The following is a 19,884-nucleotide window of genomic DNA, read 5'->3' as shown; positions in this document are numbered from 1 at the left end:
CCCCCCCCCCGCCCCCATCTACTCCTCCCTACCCTACTCCACCTCCTGACCACCACAGAGGTGGCACAGGGCACTCATGCATCCCGAAGGAGCAGACCTGGTGCTGTCCTGGAGAGCAGTCCCCTCCCTCTGTGGGCTGACCAGAGCCCTCGGCCAACTTTCCCCCGCTGGGCTGCAGCGACGATGGTGGAATGCTGGGGTGATGCTGCCCCTTAGTGGAGAGGAGCGGGAGGGCCCCGGCGCTGGGAAATGTGCGGAAACCAGCACCTGGGCAGCTCCCCCCCTCAGCCAGGGAACCCGGGCCTAAGAGGCCACCAAACCAGGGCCAGTGCGTTTCCCAAAACCCAGAGCAAGAGGAGACGGCTGGGCTTCTGGGCCCACACCCTCTCCTCCATTCCCCTGCCCAGCCTGTTTCTTGTATTCCCTCCCATCTACTTCACCTCCCTTCCCACCTCCCGGGCTGGAGAGGCCCCCTGGAGGCAGTTAAGGTGTGGTGTGACCTGGAGCATGGGCTTTAGTCTGCCACTGCCTCTAACAAGCTGTGTGGCCTTAGGCAAGTAGGTCTGCCTCTCTGGGCCTAGTGACCTCACCTGGAACATGGGGGTCCTTAACGGCGTGTCCAGTTTGAAAAATCTGATCCTTTGTCATCAGATTTCACAGCTCTCTCTAAAATGTTCTTGATCTGTGAGTTATCGCAGGAAGAGCTTGTAGAACCTTGGGTTCTGTTCATAGGCCCAGAGCTGGTAGATTCATAAGTGGATCTGTTTATCCATCTTTAAGAATGGGAATTGTTTCACCCTCCCCTAGAGCAATGTTTATAAACTCATTTTTCAGAAGCAACAATAAAATGCTCTGAGAGGAGTATTCCTTTTTTTTTTTAAAAAGATTTTATTTATTTATTGAGAGAGAGAGAAAGAATGGTAGAGAGCATGAGAGAGAGGAAGGTCAGAGGGAGAAGCAGACCCCCCGCTGAGCAGGGAGCCCGATGCGGGACCCGATCCCAGGACTCCGGGATCATGACCTGAGCCGAAGGCAGTCGCTTAACCAACTGAGCCACCCAGGCGCCCCGTGGAGTATTCCCTATTAAAACGTAGGTTAGGGCACCTGGGTGGCTTAGTCGTTCAGCATCTGCCTTCAGCTCAGGTCATGATCCCAGGGTCCTGGGATCGAGCCCCGCATCAGACTCCCTGCTCCGCAGGAGGCCTGCTTCTCCCTCTCCCACTCCCCCTGCTTGTGTTCCCTCTCTCTGTGTGTCTCTCTCTGTCAAATAAATAAATAAAATCTTTTAAAAATAAATAAATAAATAAATAAATAAATAAATAAATAAATAAAACGTAGGTTAGATAATGTTTAAATGTTTTTGCTTTCTCAATTTCTAACTCCTTTATTCAAAATTTTAAAAAAAAATGGTTTTCCATAAGAGTACTAACTCATTTCCATGGCTAAGAATTGAGGACACCTGCTCCTTGCTCCTCGAATCCCTTCCCTTTCTGCAAGGACCAAGCACCTGCCACCAAAGCACAGACCTTGGTGACCTGGTGACCAGGCGGCCTCCCCCTGGGCCCATATAATGAGCAAACCTCCTCTGTCCCCAGATTGCAGAGACCTATGCCTTCCTTCCACGAGAGGCCGTGACCCGGTTCCTGATGAGCTGCACAGAGTGTCAGAAGAGGATGCACTTTAACTCCAATGGCCTGGAGCCCAAAGGTAGGGGAGGATGCGGGTGTGCTGGTGGCTTGGGGGAGGCTGTGCAGGGAAAGGCCCTCCCACCAGCAAGGCCTGCCCTTTGCTGGCACAGACAGAAAAGTGCATGGCCAGCGGTTGTCACAATTCCCAGAGGCCAGTGTGGGTCCATGCCCAGAGAGCCTCATTTTTGTCGTTTTTTTAACCGTAAAAAAAAAGTCAGGGTTCCTTGAAAAGCCCATGGTACATTCCTACCTTCCTTCAAGATCCTCTTCTCCCACTGACGTTCCTGATGGAAACTATCACCTCGCCCTCTTCCCTAAGCTCCTTAATTCTTGCCGCCCAGGCCTCACCCTGAGCAGTGCCCTCGTGGGTCTGGTCTCACGGCCCTGTCTGTGAGCTCTCTGGAGACAGGAGCACGATGCCTCTTGACACATGCGCCTTTTTACCCTAGAGATCCCCATCTACCAGTAGTAGGTCCTCCCTAAGTGTTCGTTCCCTCCCCGCAAACATCCAGGAAATCTGTGGGGATTACTTAGAATTTAAATGCCCGGAGCACTTGTGACCAGCCGAGGTGGGTCCCTGGGACTGATGTCCATGCTTTCCAGCTCTGCCCTGCCCACTGAGATGCAGCAGGGACCCCCACTTCTGTCCCCTCACTACCTCAACCTGAACATCCCCAGAGGCCTCCAGTAGGTCTGGGGCCCACCTCTTCGCAGGCGGCTTTGGCACATCAAGGTGGGCCAGTGCATGTGGCCGGTGCGATTGTAGCTCTACCCTGAGAGATGGTGCCCAGGTGGGCAGTCTGTCAGGGCTTCTAGGCTGCTGCTGGGCATCAGGCCTGGAAGGGTTGCTAAAGTCAGTGGGTGTTTTGCCTGAGCATGGGAACAGACTCAGAATGAAGGGCAAGCCATGTGCTCGGGTGGTACTCCAGGGGCATCCACCATTTCTGGGGAAGGAAAAACCAACAACAAAGCTCAAGTAGATGACAACAAAGAAATTAGAGCATAGGTGTCAAGTGGGTTTTTTTTTTTCCTCCTCATTTTGGTGGTCTCTGATGCCTGTGAGTGACTGACACCAGCTGACTCACCAAATCCCGAAGCCTTCCTGTCCATGGGGTCATTAGGCCATGGCTGCATCTTCGTTGGGTACATTGGGTGGCTTCTAAAGCCTGTGGGACAGGAACAAGTGTGGCTCATACCTCATAAATGCCAGGTTCCTGGTTTAAGAGCAGAGCCCCCAAGGCCACGCCGGCTGGGTTCAAATCCCAGCTCTGCCACATAGCAGCTGTGTCCTGAACACATGATTTCGTCTCTCTGAGCCTCAGTTCCCTCATTTGTGGGTGCAGTTAATCGTGGTATCCACCTCTGTGGGGGGGCCCACGAGAGGTTTGAGAGCTCATCCCCATGCCAGCACGGGGCTAGCGCGCAGGAGGGCTGGGGCTGTTGCAGTGATGCCTCGGAGGAGGCCCCTGGCCCGCCTGGGCTGGCGCTGGCTGAGCGGCTGCAGCCCTGGGCCAAGACAGCATTTGGTACCTGCAAACTGGCCAGGAGGGCTTTCCCTGCTGCCCACCGCCCCCCCCCCCGCCCCGCCCTGTCAGGGTCTGGGTCCCAGGGGCGTGTGCCCTGCTGGTGGTTGCCTGTCCCTTCCTGTTCGGGCCTAACCGTTTCCATAGCAACTGGCGGAGCCAGACACTGAAGCGCTGGCCTAGAGGAACAGAGGCTAGGCCAAGAGCGGCCGGGTTCCCGGGCTGCTCTGGGGTGTCTGCAGGCTCCCTGCGTGCTGCTCCTGCGCTCTCTGCCTGTGTGGAGGATGGTTCTCACCTCCCCCACTCCTCAGTGAAGGCAGCAGGGTCCCGGGGGCTGCAGCCCCACTGCTTCTCATCTGTGGGCTTTGGCATGGCCAGGAGGGCGATGCTGAGCTCAGCAGCAGCCTGTGCCTTCTCCGGGCTGCCACCACCATGCCCGCAAGCCCGGGGAGGAGGAGGGAAGAGGAGAGGAGGGAGGTGGAGAAGGAGAAGTGGCGGGGGGGGGGGGGGGGAGGGGGTAGGGAGAATGTGAGCAGTCACGCCAGGCGGGAGCCTCCGAGAACATCAACCAGCTCTGTGGGCACTGTGCTGGAGCCTGCCTTTCCCGGGGTTTGCTCCAGGCAGGACAGAGAGCAGGTGGCGTAAACCTGCATGGGACACGTCCTTGCTGGCAGCAGGAGGAGTGTGCTTCTCAGTCCGCAGGAGAGCAGCTTCCCACGCAAGGGAAGGAGGAGACACTGAGGGAGTGGGAGACAGTGTGGCCCATAGCAAAGTATGGGGGGGGGTCCAGCCTTCCTGGATGTGGTGCCTCGATGCTGCTAAGTGCCCCATGGCAGGCTGGGAATCTCTGTGCTCACAATAGCTTCCAAGATCCTATAAGGGATCTGTCCCAGCTTGCCACTGAGGAAATGAGGCGCAGACGAGTGTCACAGTGAAATCAGTTGTCCAAGCTCCACCGGAAGGCAGGAGAACTTATTTTATCATCAGCAAAATGGGAGGAATGCCTGCCTCTTGCAGCTGAATTAAGGGAGCCCACTCTGGAGGGCACCCGATGCAGCAGGCACGTGGGAAACATCAGCCTATTTCTCCCTACCCTCTGTCTACGGGGTCCAGACACAAGAATGCCAATGTTCAGGGGGCTCCGCAGGGAGACATCTGATCAGTCACCCCACCTAGGTGAGCACCCTGGGTATACAACCTGGATGCTGGGCAAAAGGGAAGGGCTTGGTTTCTGGAAGCTGTTAGTGGAGAGCCTCGGAGTCTAAAAGGCTCCCCTGTCTGCTTAATGGCCAGAGGCATTAGCTGCCTGGACCACCCTGGCCAGCTGGCAGGGTGTCTCTTCTCATGCCCCAGCTAAGAGTCTGCAGATCTGATCTCCTCCCGCCATGCTGGCCTCTTGGGATGTGGCCATACTTGCTTGCTCTTTCCTAGGCACCCCTGCCATGCCAGCCCCCACCCCTTCCCTCTCCTGCCCCAGGCCCCAGACTCGGGCCTATGTTCCTGTCCCAGGAAGGTGGGGCAGGAGGGGGGCAAGGAACAGGATGGAGACTTCTCGAGGGGCTGTTGGGAAAATGCCTGGCTTCCTGGCCTCGTGTTAAAAAGAAAGAAAGGAAGCAAAGCAGCCTCCCCTGCTCAGCAGTTTGTCCCTGGCGGAGCATGGGGGCCTGGACAGTCCCTTGCCCTCCCCCAGCGCCAGGAGCACAAACAAAGGAGGCTGCCGAGGATCAGGAAGTCCAAGGATGGGAAATTCCAGGGCCTCCCAGCTCCACGCTCCTTTTCCACCACCCCTGAGTGAGTCCAGGCGTAGAGGGGACAGAGAGTGAGAATCGGGTGTGCCCTCAGACCAGCCCCAGCTCCTGGGGAAAGGGGCCTCTGCAGGCACACTCCGGTTTCCTTTGAGGTGACAAAATATTGTTTGCATGGCCGCAAACTAGGAGTTAGCAGTGGGCAACCCAATTACCTCCTGCAGGGGCCCTTCCTCGGAGACAGAATCGTCCACTCAGGTGGTGGTTCCTTCGCACCAGGCCCAGACTCCTCTGTCTGGTGCCAACCCCCTCTGTGCCTGGCCCCTCCAGATCCTGCCTTCCGGTGGCCCGCCCAGGTGACCCCGTTCCAGCTGCTTCCTTTGCCCCTGCAGTCTTTCCTGTGCTGGCCTGGTTGCTGGCCTGGCCCAGTTTTCGTACTCACTTGCTGTACGACATGGGGAGGGTGCCTCATCTGTAAAATGGGGGTACAAATACTAGTACCCACCTCCTGGAGCAGGAGGGTCTGCGTGGAACTCCTAAGGAGTGCTGAGTCGCTGTCAGCTAAGTGATTGAACACTGTTCAGACCCTCTCTCCACAAAGCCGTCTTGAGCTACTCCAGAGCCCTCCAAGCTCTTCCTCCCCTGGGCGCTAATGGACTGGCCATCAGTCCCACCCTGCTGAGTGCAGGGCTTGTGCCCACAGGGATCCCCCACCTTACCCAGACCGAATGCACGCACAGCAGAGCTCCTTAAATACTTGCTGGTCTGCTGATTCATATCCTTGGGAAAGAGGCTTTCCATCACCCTCTGAGCCAGCCCCAGGCCTCGGGTCTCTGTTTCCAAATCTGAACACCACTACAGGCTGGCTGGTCTCGTAGCTCCTCTGGGCCCTCCTGATGCACACATCCTTCAACATCCAGCCCCGCCTGGGTGACTGGCCATTGGCACAGGAAGCCCCGGGTGTCCCTGGACTAAGTTCTTCCATTCTGTAGGTGAAAGCTTGGGAGAACTGCCCCCATGTGCTCCACCTGGAGGAGCAAGACCTACTACCTCCTCCGAAAATTGCCTTGACTGATGCATGCCATTGGAGCCCAGCTGTGGAGGTCAGCACTTGGCTTGGCTAGGGTCGAGACTCAACATCACTGATTATTTCCAAGGCCCCTAAAACCAAGGCTAGCTCTTGGGCAGGTTTCAGTTTTCTGTGTCAAAGAGTGTTGAGACGTTTCTTTGAGAGATCCCTCTGCCTCTCTCACCAGCAGCCGGCTGGATCATGGCGGCCCTGTGACCCTTGCGAACACCTACCTCGCCGGTGGTATCAGGTTATTTTTAGCGGCTCAGGCATGGCTGCTCTGTGTGTTGACCACAGCGGGGGCTGGCCTGTCTCAGCAGAGCCCAGGGAAGCCGCTGCTAACCCCTTCATGAGTCCACCTGAGCTTATGCCCAGCCTGGCATGCGTCTCACCTGTGAGCGCATGACTCCACAGAGCTCCCAATGGCCCCTGCTCCTCACCTCTTTCCTACCAAGCCGATCCTCTTGATGTGAGCCACTTATCACCTCCAGAACCGTGGGGCTCCTGACTGCCCCAAACCCTGCCTGCCTTTCTCCTCACCGCGGTCCCACCGCCAGCTCCCTGGCACCTTCCTCACCTGGAATGCCCCCTGCCTGCCATGGTCCTGCCTCCCCGCCAGAACTCTCACTTCTGGAGGCACAGGCGCGAGCATTTCACTGCCCTTGGATCTCTGATGGATTTGTGTGTGTGTGCCCAGGGTGGCCAGGCTCCTCTTCTTGAGCCCTCCCAGCTCGCCTCTGGGCGCTGGAGGTGGTTTCTGAGCTGTGGCCATGCTGGGGGGGGAGGGGAACAGGCCAAGGAAGACCCCTCCTCCCTCCTCCTGAGAGTGCCATCCTAGCCATTGCTTTTTTTTTTCCCCCTAAACCAGGCTGTACCTGGTGTTATTAAAGATACCTTCTCATAAGCGGTCGTGGCAGGCCAGGGGTGTCCATCAGTAAAAAGAACACAGTGGCCGACCTCTATGGATGGCCAAACACAGAGAGTCACCATGACACTCGATGAGGTCTTCCTTTGCAACTCTGACCAGCCATCCTTAGGGCGAGGGCAGCCTTGCCCACGGCTTTTCACCAGACAGCCATGTCTCTGAGGAAATGAAACGGAAATGGCAGAATTCTCTGTCTGAAGACCCAGGATCTGAAAACAGGAACCATGGCTCTTTTGAGTGACACCACCTCAATGCGGTTGCTCAAATGTCTGCCTCACATAGTGCTTCCAACCCTGTCGATCTAGGGGGAGGCAGGTCCTAACATGCCCCTGGGTTTCAAGAGGTCAAGTCTGGGCTGAGGGTGGGGTGGCAAGAAGAGAACCCGAGGACAATGAAACCGATTTTAGTTCCCTCACAGCGCCAGGCGTCTGTTAGAAGGCACCAATTTGCAGCCGGACCAGAACCTCTGCCACAGAACAAAGAGGAAATCTCTATTAAAAAAAAAAAAAAGTTCAGCCCATTTTAAGCCAGTTTCTGAGATATTAGTGACATTTAGTTCTTCCTTGAAGAACACAAAAACTCTGAGTGTGACAACACAGCTTCAAAAAGCAAAACATAGTTCTGCATTTTCATAAAACTTGATTAAAAAATGTTATTCAACCTGTATGGTCCCCAGAAGTAAAGCACCTCAAAAGGACACCCCTAGTCCCCCAGACTCAGTCTACATGGACTCCATTTTCTGTAGGACTGTTTCATCCATATCAACCAGGGGACTCCCTTGTCCCCTTTGGGTAGCTTCACCCCCTTGTTTGCAGGGGCTTTTTTCCTTTATTGTAAATTATTTATAACATAAAACTTGTCATTTTAGTAATTTTAAGTGTACATTCGGTGACATTATTTATATTCACACCGTTGGGCAACCATCACCGCTGTGTGTTTCCCAAAACGTTTTCACCACCCCAAGCAGAAACCATGTACCCATGAGGCAATAACTTCCCATTCCCAAGCCGCAGTCCCTCATAACCTCTATTCGACTTTCTGGCTCAGTGAGTCTGCCTATCCTAGATACTCCATCCAAGTGCAAGCATACAGTGTTTGCCCTTTTGCGTCTGGCTTCTTTCACTCAGCATAGTGTTTTCAAGGTTGCAGGGGCCTTCCTGGCCTGGCCCCTGGCTCCCCCACTGTGGCCCCGGCACCCACTTGCTTTTCAGCCCATCTCTCCAGCATGGCGGTGAGGGTGGATGGCAGGCTTCATCCAGCCCAGAAGTCACTCCTGCTTCTCCTTCTCGCACTGCTCAAATCCCAGCCCTTGAAGAGAACTAGGTACTGGCGGGAGCTTTGGGCCAAAAGCCTGGAGTCTTGGAGGCAGGAAAATGAGGCCAGAGAACTGGGTACCAAGACTCTTCCCCAGGCAGAGGGTGAAGCAGGGTCAAGTGACTAACGGACCGAATGAGACCCCATTTAGGGTGACAGGCCCCAGCAGGTGGCTCCAGGGTTTTGAGATTGGTCATCTGAGGTGTCTGAAGACATCTGAAGAGGAAGCTAGACTGGGGAGAAGGGTGACAGGCTCCCTTTTAATCATGCTCCCCATCTTCCTTGATTTATTCCTGTGCCATTTAAGTCTGTCCCTTGGGGCACCCACAGCGGCAGCTAAGATGCAGAACACAATGGGTGGGTAGTGTTCACTGCAGCAGCCCCTGCAGAAGGCAGCTTAGCCAGAAGTTTTCACTGTCCTGGAACAGTCCTACCCTTTGACCCATGAATTCCATTTTTTGGACTCATCCAAAAAGGACACAATCAGGGGCGCCTGGGTGGGCTCAGTCAGTTAAACGTCCAACTCTTGGTTTCGGCTCAGGTCATGATCTTGGGGTCATGAGATGGAGTCCCATATCAGGCTCTGCATTCAGTGCAGAATCTGTGTGAGATTCTGTCTCCCTCTCCCTCTGCCCTTCCCACCGCTTGCACGAATGCCCGCGCTATACATAAATAAACAAATAAACAAACAAATAAATAAATAAATAAAATCTTTACAAAAGACACAATCAGAAATACATACCAATATTCATGCACAAAGATGTTCCCTCTAGTACTGTTTTTAATAACCCCCAATAGGAAACAACCTAAGTAGCCAATCATGAGTGAATGACTTAAATAAATTATTGTAAAATAGTACACAGCTATAGAAATGCTATCTGCAAAGAAAAGCAAGATTTTTGATGGTGGGGGAAATGACTATGACGATGTTAAAAAAAATTTTTTTAAGCGGACTACATAATTTTCTGTATGCATTTTAATATCAAGTACATAAGGAAGAGAAATCATAGAAAAGAAAAAACAAACAGAAGCATATGCCAAGCTGCTTAGTGCTGTTATTGCTTTTTTTTTTTTTTCTTTACATCTTTCCACACATTGCAAATGCTCTACAAAAAAGAACATGTGTTACTTTGATCTTCAGGACAAGAAAGCCGATAAATGGGAGGACCAGGTCTCCTCTCCCTGTGATTAAGGAGGGACCAGAATTTGGGAGGCAGGTACTGGAGGCCTGGGCCAGACCTGTGAGCCATGTGGTACCTGCCCATGCTTTTGGGGGGACGCTGTGGGGGTGGGAGATGGGGTCAGGTGGTGGCGGCATGTGTGCACCAGGAAGCTGGCTCAGACCGGGGCCGGAAGCATAAATGTCTCTGAGGGCCTGGCAAGTATCATACTCACGTGAAAATGTGCATAGGAAATGGCGGGGACTATGACAAAACGGCGAGCTCCTGTCCCATCTGCAAGAAGGGGCTTCGGCAAAGCTGCAGTGGTTGTTGGCCACATGTTAACGTGGGCCCTGGAATGACCAGAACTTCCGTTTCTCAGAGCCGTTTTTCACCTGTGAACTCTTCCTAAACACTGGCCCCCAACTGCAACCTCTTCTCAGCACCTTTGGTCCACATCCACAGGCCAGCTGTGGCCCGCCAGCTCGCAGGTCCGGCCTCTGCCTTCCTCCTCCTCAGGCTCTGTGTTCTCTGCGTGGGTGACAGGGTGTGGTGTTTGCCAGGGGAACCTGGGCACAGACTCAGAGTGGCTTCCTTTTGTTCTTTCTGCCAGAAAACGAACCTCCCTCTCCCCTGGTCTCCGGGATTATCGATTACAACATGCCCCTTACCTCCACGTACCTGAAGCAGATGAAGTTGCGAGTGATGAACTCCCAGGAACAGGTAAGCCATCCATCTCCCCTCTCCCTGCCTGGAAGCGTCCTAACCGGCCTGGATGTGGTTGGTTCTTTCCAAGACGTGGGGCCACAGCATGTGTAAACACACTGGAAATCAAAGAGGTCCTTATCTGGTGATCTGGGCCTTGCTGTCCAGGCCGAGGGGAAGGAAAGAATGTGTTCCTAGTTAGGGGGTCTGCTGGGCAGACCGCCCTGCCTGGTCTTCAGTGAAACCCAGGAAGTTCATGCTTCGTAGAACTTTCCCCAAGGGCATGAGCAAGGGAGGGGTTGTGCATGAGCTGTAGACCTTGGCTCTTCAGGTGTTCTCTCTGCTTTGCTCTTTGTCTGCAACGTCGCTCACCTCCTTTCCCCAGGGAGGTGAGAGAGGGGCCCTGGGTGCTCGCCTGTGGCCTCTGTCACTCTGGGGGCCCAGAGAGGCCAGAAGGTTGGGCCTCAGAGGGTGGCCCGCGTGAGAGAAGGCCCTGGGGCCCCCTCTGGCTGTGCAAGACTCCCCAGCTGTAGATTGCCAAGTGCTTTCAGGCACCACGGAAACAGGCTATGAAAAGAAAACCACTCTTGCCTACCTCCCCCCACAGTCTACCTTCTAGCCCTTTGCAAAGCAAGCAGCATGACTGTCCTTCAAGGAAGGACTAGGTGAATGCCACCCCCTCGCTCCACCACCACCTAAAACCAGGGTCATAATTTCTCACCTCTGGCTTCAAATTTTCTCATCTGTTGTGACATATGAACCTACCATATCTTTGAGGCCTACCTAGGGGAATAGGTCTCCCCTCTCCCCCAACTAAAAGTCTGACTTCCAGCTCTGGGGGCATGCTGTCCCACATACTGCTGGTCTCCTTGACAACCCGAGCATGCGTACACAGAGTGGGTGCTGGTACCACAGCCAGCTCCGAGGTGATGTAACAGGATGTGTTCAGGTAGCATCTGGGGCTGTGGCACCCAGTTCGAGGATTTGAGCTGGCTGGCTTGACCATGCCACGTTCTGCCCTCCCCTAAGGGAGGAGGGATGGTGTGTCCTCCAATCTCCATGCCCTAGCCCCTAAATGTTGAAGGAAGTAAGCTTTGTTCTGGGTGATAGAGTTGTTTGTGTCTCTGTGTCTCCTACATCTTCTCACCTGAGGTGGTCTATTCTGTGATGGTTACACCCCTAAGAAATGTCACGTGATCCAAAATAATGTTAGTGGGGAAAATGGTGTGGGGGTTTCTAACTCACAACAGTAAAATTGTTTCTGTGCAGGAATGTCAGTAATAAAGGTGGGGTTTTGTTACTAGTTATAAACTCTAAACACCACTGTGCATGTTCAGCAGGAGATCTCGGACTCCCATTCAAGAGTAATTTCTTTTCCTGTAACGATCTGCACTGTCATGAGCACCTGGCTTCTCACACATTCTTATCACTGTTCTCATCTGTCACCGTGAAGAGCAGAGCCACCTGAACAGCTGGTAGCACAGCCTCACGGCTCTTTCCTTCCTACGAAGTGGTGCTAGATCCAGATCACCACCGGAACCAGTAGTGGTCAGTGTAGCCCATGTTGTGATCCCTCATTACTGGATCCTGTTGTAGTTTGTCCTGTTACACAAATTCTTACTGTCTGTGGGGAATTAAATCTATTGGTTAGGTACATTGGCAAGGACTCAATCATTCAACCAATATTTATGGAGCCCTACTCCATGAGCCAGGCTCTAGGGAGGAGCAAGTCTTAGGAACTACTGTTATTAGTTCTTATGATTTGGGGGAAACAGACACTAATGAAAAAAAAAATCACACACCAGTGCCCAGCTCAGAGCAGGTCGCAATAAACAGCGGGGGGAAAGATGAGTCAGTCATCACAGTGCACCTGTGACGAGGGCTGTGCGTGAGGACACATGGTGCTGTGAGTACTCTTAGATGGGCATGACAGGTGAATCAAAGCAGGGCTTTGCTTCAGAAAGGGATGCATGAGCTGAGATGGAGGTCTGAAGGGAAGAGCTCCAGGCCAAGGAAACAGCTTGTGCAAAGGCCCTGTGGCTCGAGGGAGGACAGCACCCATGAGAATCTGAGAGGCTGATATGGCTGGTGCAGAGAGTGTGAGGCATTCTGTTGCTGAAGAAAAAGGGAGAAGACACACATGCTGGGCAAAGAAGCACTCGATGGGTATCTGTGAATGAACCGAAGTTCATGAAACAAGATGGTTGAATTACCCTGCTGAGGTTTGGGCTACTCACAAAGGAAAGGCAGATTGTGGGAAGGTGTTTTTCCCCAGGGTACTCTGAGAGTCCAGCTGGGGCTGATGTTGAGAGTAGGTGTCTCAGAGTCGACTGTATCTTCCTCGCCTTCATTCGTAGTTTCCCAGGTGGGGGTCTTCGGACAGTATCCAATGTTCTCCCTTGTGCTGCAGGAGATCAAAGGTGTAGACCTTCCTTGCACACACCGGGCAGGAGAAACAACATCACACCTAGCACATGTGGTCTTTCATCTGCCAGGCTCCAGTACTTGCCACATAGCCCTGAGCTGTCTAGGCCTCAGTCTCTCAGGCAGTCCCTGTTCTATAGCTGGGCACATGGCAAAACAAGCAATCCCAGGGCTCACCAGATTATTTCTCTGCAGGAGCAAGGAAGGGCCAAGGACCCAGAGGTCTCTGATTCTTCATCTTTGAGTTGGAATGAAAAATACATATATTTGAATTGGTAGCTTCTCTGCTGCAGAGAGGTCAGAGTTGGGCTCCCCTTGGGGTCAGTCAATGGGCTGCTATACAAATGCAGCTGGGGGCCCGGCTCTGCCACTGTCAAGTCCCATGTGCTGACAAGGCTCTGAAAGTGGCTTCATTCCCTGAAGCATCCCTCTGACCCCGCAATGCTGACAGAGGGCACCTACCGTGTTTGCAAATCACTCGTGCGGGCCGTATGGAAAATCAACCCAGTTCTAAAGGAACAGGAGCTGGGATACATGATATTTTATTAATGCCAAACAAAGCTCTACCTCTAAAAACTCTGGGTGAGAAAAATCCCGATAATTCGCTTTTTCCAGGGTGAGATATCTAGGAGACAAGTAGTAAGGCAAATAGAACATTTTCCCCTCACTTTGCTTGGAGCAGGCAATGAACAGGTGGTGGAGTTTACGTGTGAACTGGACAGAACCAAGTTACTTGTTGTCCAGTTGCATCAGATTAATATGCGGGGAAATGGGCCCTTCTCCACAGAGGATATTAGGTAATATAAAAATCTAATAATATTCACACAAAGAAAAAAGATTCTTCTTGAGGGCTGATTCAATGCAGCAAATATTTATGGTGTCCTCCATATGCAAGACATTGGGGGTTCAGACTCCAGCCTCCCAGGATCTCCTCCCTAAGACACAGAGCCCAGGAGCTAATATCTCAGTGGCCACACTGAGCTGAAAATAGGGGAGTGTAGTGCCCTATAAACTCTTTTATTTCCCCTTACTTGGGAAAATTCTTATGAAGACATAAAACGGAAATCACATTTAGTTCTACCGAGGAACGTACGAGGAATACATTTTCTTGGGGGCAGGATAGGAAGACTTCATGAGACGTGGACTGCCTTGGAAAATGCTCTGTAGCGTTCTCAGATAAAATGAGGTCCCAGGGAGGGGGGCCGCACTCACAGGGTAAGAGGCGGGCCTCGGTGTCCTCTACAGTGGCCCAGCTGGCAAATCCCCTTTTAGGGCTGTGGGCCCTAAAGATACACCAAAGAGTAGCGCTAGGGTCTCTTCACGCAGCCACCGGATTTCTTTTCTGCGTAACTTGGTTTTCTCTTCTTTTAATTACATAGGTAACACCTGGCCACAATAGCCAAAAGCAAAAGCATGGTGATAAAAATCGCCACCATCCCACCACTCAGGTCACTGTGAATATTTTGGGGTCCAGCCTTCCAGACTATTGAATAGAAAGAGGATTAGCCTCTACAAACAACCTGCTTTGCTTTTCCAGTGCTCATTTTCCATTTTATCAGAGCCTCTTTATCCTCTGGGCCTAGATGTTTCTACCTACCAAATAAGCTGGTTTTATAATTTTCTTGTCATTCACTCTCTCCTTCACCCCCATATCTACCCATCCATCCACCTGCCCATCCATCCATCCATCCACCCATCCACTCACCCATCCATCCACCCACCCATCCACCCACCCACCCACCCATCCACCCACACACCCACCCATCCACCCACCCACCCACCCACCCATTCACCCACCCACCCACCCACCCACCCATCCACCCATCCACCCACCCACCCACCCATCCACCCACACACCCACCCATCCACCCACCCACCCACCCACCCATTCACCCACCCACCCACCCATTCACCCACCCACCCACCCACCCACCCATCCACCCACCCACCCATCCACCCACCCATCCACCCACCCACCCATCCACCCACCCACCCATCCACCCATCCACCCACCCATCCACCCATCCACCCATCCATCCACCCACCCATCCACCCATCCATCCATCCACCCACCCATCCACCCATCCATCCATCCATCCATTGCTCACTGTAGCCAGGCATAGCTGCAGGTGCTAAGGAGATAGTGGTGAACAGAAGAGAGTCTATGCCCTGCTAACTCTCACAGTTCAGTGAGAGAGACAAGGAAAACCAAAATCAACACGCTGGGGTTTTAGAGGAGGAACAGAGGAAGGACAAGGGAGTGAGCTGGGTGGGTGCTCTTGTAAGGCACTGGATTATTATTAATTAGGCTCCTGTTCTGGGGCACCTGGGTGACTCAGTTGGTTAAACGTCTGACTCTTGGTTTTGGCTCAGGTCATGATCTCAGAGTTGTGGGCCCCTGCACTGGGTGTAGAGCCTGCTTAAGATTCTCTCTCTCCCTCTCCCTCTGCCCTCCCCCACCTTCCCTCTCTAAAATAAATAAATAAAATTAGGCACCTGTTCTGGGTGGAGCACTTCACACCCTTTACCCCTTGCCTTCACAGCTCTGCAGGGTCCCCTTATTATCCTCATTTGGCAGATCCCGTAGCTGTGGCTCAGAAAGGTTCAGCACTTGCTCAAGGTCACACAACCACTGACATGAATGAAACTCAGATCTCTCCCATCCCTGAACCTGTGCACCTGCCAGGGCCCCAAGCCCAGCTTCTCTCCACACTTACTGAAACAGATGTGCCGCCCGTGGGGTTGGTGGAGGGAAAATGTCCTTGGCAGAGATGCTGACAGAGCACGTCAGGGTTTTGTTTGGCCTGGGAACTGGGATCTGCCTCAAATACGTGATGCTTAAGGAAATACCGCAAGAAGAATTTGGCCCGGGGTGGGGGGGGGCGGGGCTGGGGTTGGGAGGGAGGTCACCTCTACCTTGCAAATGCTCAGTGATCTGCAGGGGTACACATACAATTTGATATGCATATTATGGGTGATGGTATCCTGATCTTCCCTGAGATCCCTATGTTTGAACTGAGACCCTAATGTAGAAATCATATCCAGATCTGGAAGGAGAGAGACAGATTGTACTCCTGCCCCGGACACAAACTTCCATTTTATAGATATGGAGGCTGAGACCCCTGGATCAGCTCTTTTTTGGTTCCCACACCCCCTTGATTCCTTTGCTCTGCCCAGAGTGGGAAGGCTGTCAGCACCTCCTTCAGCCTCCCCTTTCTCCAGTTCCTGAAGCAGCGCTAATGTCCTGCTAATGGTTTTAATGGTTCTCCCAGCAGCGTGTGAAGCGGAGCTGCTCCATTGTTTAAGCCCCAGTGACGGGGAGGTGGGGGGGGGGGGCTTTTACTTGTCTCCATTAACCTCTGCCTCTCTCTCCCCTGCCTCTCTCCTGGCCCAGAGTTTTGCTTGGGTCCTAGAGGGTCAGAGAGGAGGGGGAGGATTCCCCTTCTCCTCTCCTCAGCACACACGTGGGGCCTGCAAGGTCCACAGCCCCGGCCCCCCAGGCCCCTGGCATCTCCAGAGCTCCGGCCCTCACGCTCCTTGCAGCCAGCCAGCATGGAGCAGCCCTTTCTTAGCCGGGATGCCAGCCCACCCCCTAAGCAAAGACCCTCAAGGCGGGCTGAGGGTACCAATTCCACTGCCTCCCAGCTGTGTGACTTGGAGCGAATTGCTTCACTCCCGGTGCTTTATTACTTGGGAGTAATAATAATACACCTAACTCACAGCATTATTCCAAGAGTTAAATGATGCAAAGCAAGCTCAGGACTTAGCGCGGCGCCTGGCACACGAGCGAGAAGCACAGGGGGAAATCTCGGTGACCTCTGCTGCAATTATGCACCTGGTATCTAAACAGACACAGTGAATGACCTTGTCCAGGAGACCAGGACCATAAAGATGAATAAGAGTATAATTGTTCTCAGGGAGCTTTTCTTAGTAGTTGGGACCGCAGTCATGGAGCTGTGACCCAGACAGAAAACAGAGGCAAGAAGGGGCCAGGAACCCGCCAGGCGGTTCAGGGGACATTTGCTTATTTTAAAACCCCCCTGGGCAAAGAGGGCCCAGGTGAGGGGAGTTGAGAGGTGACAGCTCTAGGAGGCTTAGCCAGTTTGAAGAAAGGAGGAGGAAGAAGAAAAGCGAACGACAAGAGGTGCAGAGCATGGGCCTTCCTTGTAGTGAGGCTGCATGAGAGCCCTTTCCTCGGCCAGCACTGAGGAGCTGGGCAAGGATTTGGGCAGGAAATGAACACAGTCCACGTGTGGAACTTTCTCAGGTTCCAATCTCCGTAAGTGTAGGAGGATATAAGCCCACTCCAAAAAGCTCTCCACATTCACTTTTTTTTTAATTGTGATAAAATATTTGTAACATAAAATTTGCCACTTTCACCATTTTTTAAAGTTTATTTGTATTTTTTAGTAATCTCTACACCCAACATGGGGCTCAAACTCATAACCCTGAGATCAAGAGTCGTGTGCTCTTCAGACTGAGCCAGTCAGGCACGCTGCCATTTTAACCTTTTTTTTTTTTAGAAGATTTTATTTATTTATTTGAGAGAGAGAGAGAAAGGGACAGCACAAGCAGGGGAAGGGGCAGAGGGAGAGGGAGAAGCAGGCTCCCCCTTGAGCAGGGTGCCCCACATGGTACTCAATCCCAGGACCCAAGGGTCGTGACCTGAGCTGAAGGCAGATGCTTAACAAACTGAGCCACCCAGGCGCCCCCATTTTAACCATTTTAAAGTAGACCATTCAGTGGCATGAAGTACATTCACAATGTTGAGCAACCATCACCAATATCTCCAAAATTTTTCCATCACCCCAAACAGAAACTCTGCAACCATTAGGCAGTAACTCCCATTCTCTCCTCCTCCAGCCCCTGGTAGCCACTGTTTTTTCTGTCTCTATAAATGTGACTATCTAGGTACCTATATAAGTGGAATCACATATTTGTCCCTCTGTATCTGGTTCACTCACTTAGTGTAATGTGTCCAGAGTCCACTCATGTTGTAGCAGGTGTTAGAATCTCAGTCCTTTTTATGGCTCAATAATATTCCATCACTTGCTAGACCACATTTTTTTTAAAAGATTTTATTTATTTATTTGAGAGAGAGAGAATGAGAGATAGAGAGCACGAGACGGAAGAAGGTCAGAGGGAGAAGCAGACTCCCTGCTGAGCAGGGAGCCCCATGTGGGACTCGATCCCGGGACTCCAGGATCATGATCTGAGCCGAAGGCAGTTACTTAACCAACTGAGCCACCCAGGCGCCCTAGACCACATTTTATTTAGCCCTTCACCCTTTGATGGACATTCGGGTTGTTTCCACTTTTTGGCTAACTGCATTCACTTTTTAATCTTTTGGACCAGGTTGCAGAACGGGGAAGAATTAAAGCAGGGCTCTGTTCCTTCCCTCTCTAAGTCCTTGCCCCACTTTGTGGCTTTCTTTTCTCATGAACATTCTCAGCCTCCGAAGGACCCCAAGAAATGGGTAGACCCAGGGGCGCCTGGGTGGCTCAGTCGTTAAGCATCTGCCTTTGGCTCAGGTCATGATCCCAGGGTCCTGGGATCAAGCCCCGCATTGGGCTCCCTGCTCCGCGGGAAGCCTGCTTCTCCCTCTCCCACTCCCTCTGCTTGTGTTCCCTCTCTAGCTGTGTCTCTCTCTGTCAAATAAATAAAATCTTAAAAAAAAAAAAAAAAAAGAAATGGGTAGACCCAAAGAAGAAGTGAGAGCCTGTCACTTAACCTAAACAGTGCCTGATTCACAGGGCTCTTACCTGTGGAGAACCCATGAGCACTGACTCTGATACACAGATTGAAGAGCTTGATAACAATAATGATCCCCAAGGCACCTGGCTGGCTCAGTCCAAATAGCGTGTGACTCTTGATTTTGGGGTTGTGAGTTTGAGCCCCCCGTTGGGTGTAGTGATTACTTTAAAAAATAAAATCTTTTTTTTTTAAAGATTTTATTTATTTATTTGACAGAGAGAGAGAGAGAGCACAAGTAGGCAGAGTGGCAGGCAGAGGGAGAGGGAGAAGCAGGCTCTCTGCCGAGCAGGGAGCCAGACTTGGGGCTCCATCCCAGGACCCCAGGATCATGACCTGAGCCGAAGGCAGACGCTTAACTGACTGATCCACCCAGGCGCCCCTAAAATCTTCAAAACAAAACAAAAAAATAATGATCTCCTCCTTCCCCTTCCTCAGGCTGCACTGCAGCCCAGGCAAGATGTGAATTCAGAGGAGAAATAGCAGAAGGGAAACGTTTCCATGTCCCCTGTTGTGGCTTGGTGTATGTAACCTTTGATGGTCTATTAAGGAAGCAGAGGTTCTGATGTATTTCTTTAAAATTAAACAGTAATCTCCATGGAATAGAAATAGAATTTAGAACTTTTAAACCCCTAGAAAAAAAACAAAAGAAACAAAGAAAACCTGATCAATGCAGCAAGAGTAATTAAATGAGGGAATAAAAGAAGAAGCAACCAAAAAGAGATATCACAAATAAGCTAACAGGAACAAGACCAAATACCAGTAAATCACAGTAAATGTAAATGGGTTAAATACCACTGCAAAGAGTAAAAAAAACCTCCAATGAGGGTTTTTTAATGGCAAAATCCATTTGGTATTTATAAAAGACATTTTTTTTAATGACACAAAAATAAAGACAAAAAGAAGAGAAAGAGAAGGCAGTGCTGCTACTATCAAACAAGTAAATGTTCAAGGCAAAAAAGCACTAAATAGGGCAAAGTGAGATATTTTATGTTGATCAAAGGCTGTTTCCCAGTAAGATTTCAGAGCCTCTTGACCTTGGAGGTCTGCCCTTGGGGGAGGTTGAGGAGGTGGTTGGTGCTGTGGAACATAAGTGGCACCTTTAGGCTTCACCATGAGAGGCAGCATCCTTCTTCCATGGCCCCTTCATCAGTTTCTTCACGTTTGTAATTTGTGCTACTGTGTTGTTATAGCCACTTCTGTAGACCAGTATCTTCAAACTTTGAGCATCTCTGTTTTTGCTCTTGGAAATGTGCATGGAGTAGTATATGGAGTGGACCCTGTGGAACTTGTGAGAATGTGGGTCTTCTGCCTTGGCTACCTGGAGTTTAGTCCTTCTCTCCCCACTGGGTTCATCCACCAAGGCATGCTGGGACCACTTTCTCAGTTCCAAGGTTCCTTCTTTTCTCCCAACTCCTGGCCTTCCTGGTTTCCTTCTCTTGTTCCATCTCTTGCCTCCTGCCTCTCAGACACCCTCAACAGGCCTCTAGGATCAGCCCACCATTACTTGTTATGTTGTTGAACTGAGCGTGCACAGCTTGCCTCCATGAGAGCCCAAAAAGGACCTGAAATGGCCCTGG

General features: G+C 51.8%; 1 protein-coding gene across 8 annotated transcripts in view; it reads left to right on the top strand.

Moving 5' to 3' along the window:
- NOL4L (nucleolar protein 4 like) overlaps positions 1-19,884 on the top strand; it is a 129,577-nt gene that overhangs the window by 54,552 nt on the left and 55,141 nt on the right. For all 8 annotated transcript variants that reach the window (XR_003611622.2, XR_003611619.2, XR_003611620.2 and 5 more), the window contains exons 3-4: positions 1,596-1,707; positions 10,038-10,147. Coding sequence is in view for 4 of the 8 variants with exons in the window: in XM_028118884.2 (XP_027974685.1) it covers positions 1,596-1,707; positions 10,038-10,147 (222 nt within the window). In the remaining 4 variants the exon portion in view is untranslated. The remainder of the gene's footprint in view (positions 1-1,595; positions 1,708-10,037; positions 10,148-19,884) is intronic.

This window comes from Eumetopias jubatus, unplaced genomic scaffold (genome assembly GCF_037043125.1).
Source record: "Eumetopias jubatus isolate StellerSeaLion01/CBP00866 unplaced genomic scaffold, mEumJub1_p1.0 scaffold_9, whole genome shotgun sequence".
NCBI classification, from domain to species: domain Eukaryota; kingdom Metazoa; phylum Chordata; class Mammalia; order Carnivora; family Otariidae; genus Eumetopias; species Eumetopias jubatus.
Note: the sequence above shows the minus strand (reverse complement) of the source record. Positions and strands in the feature narration are given on the sequence as shown.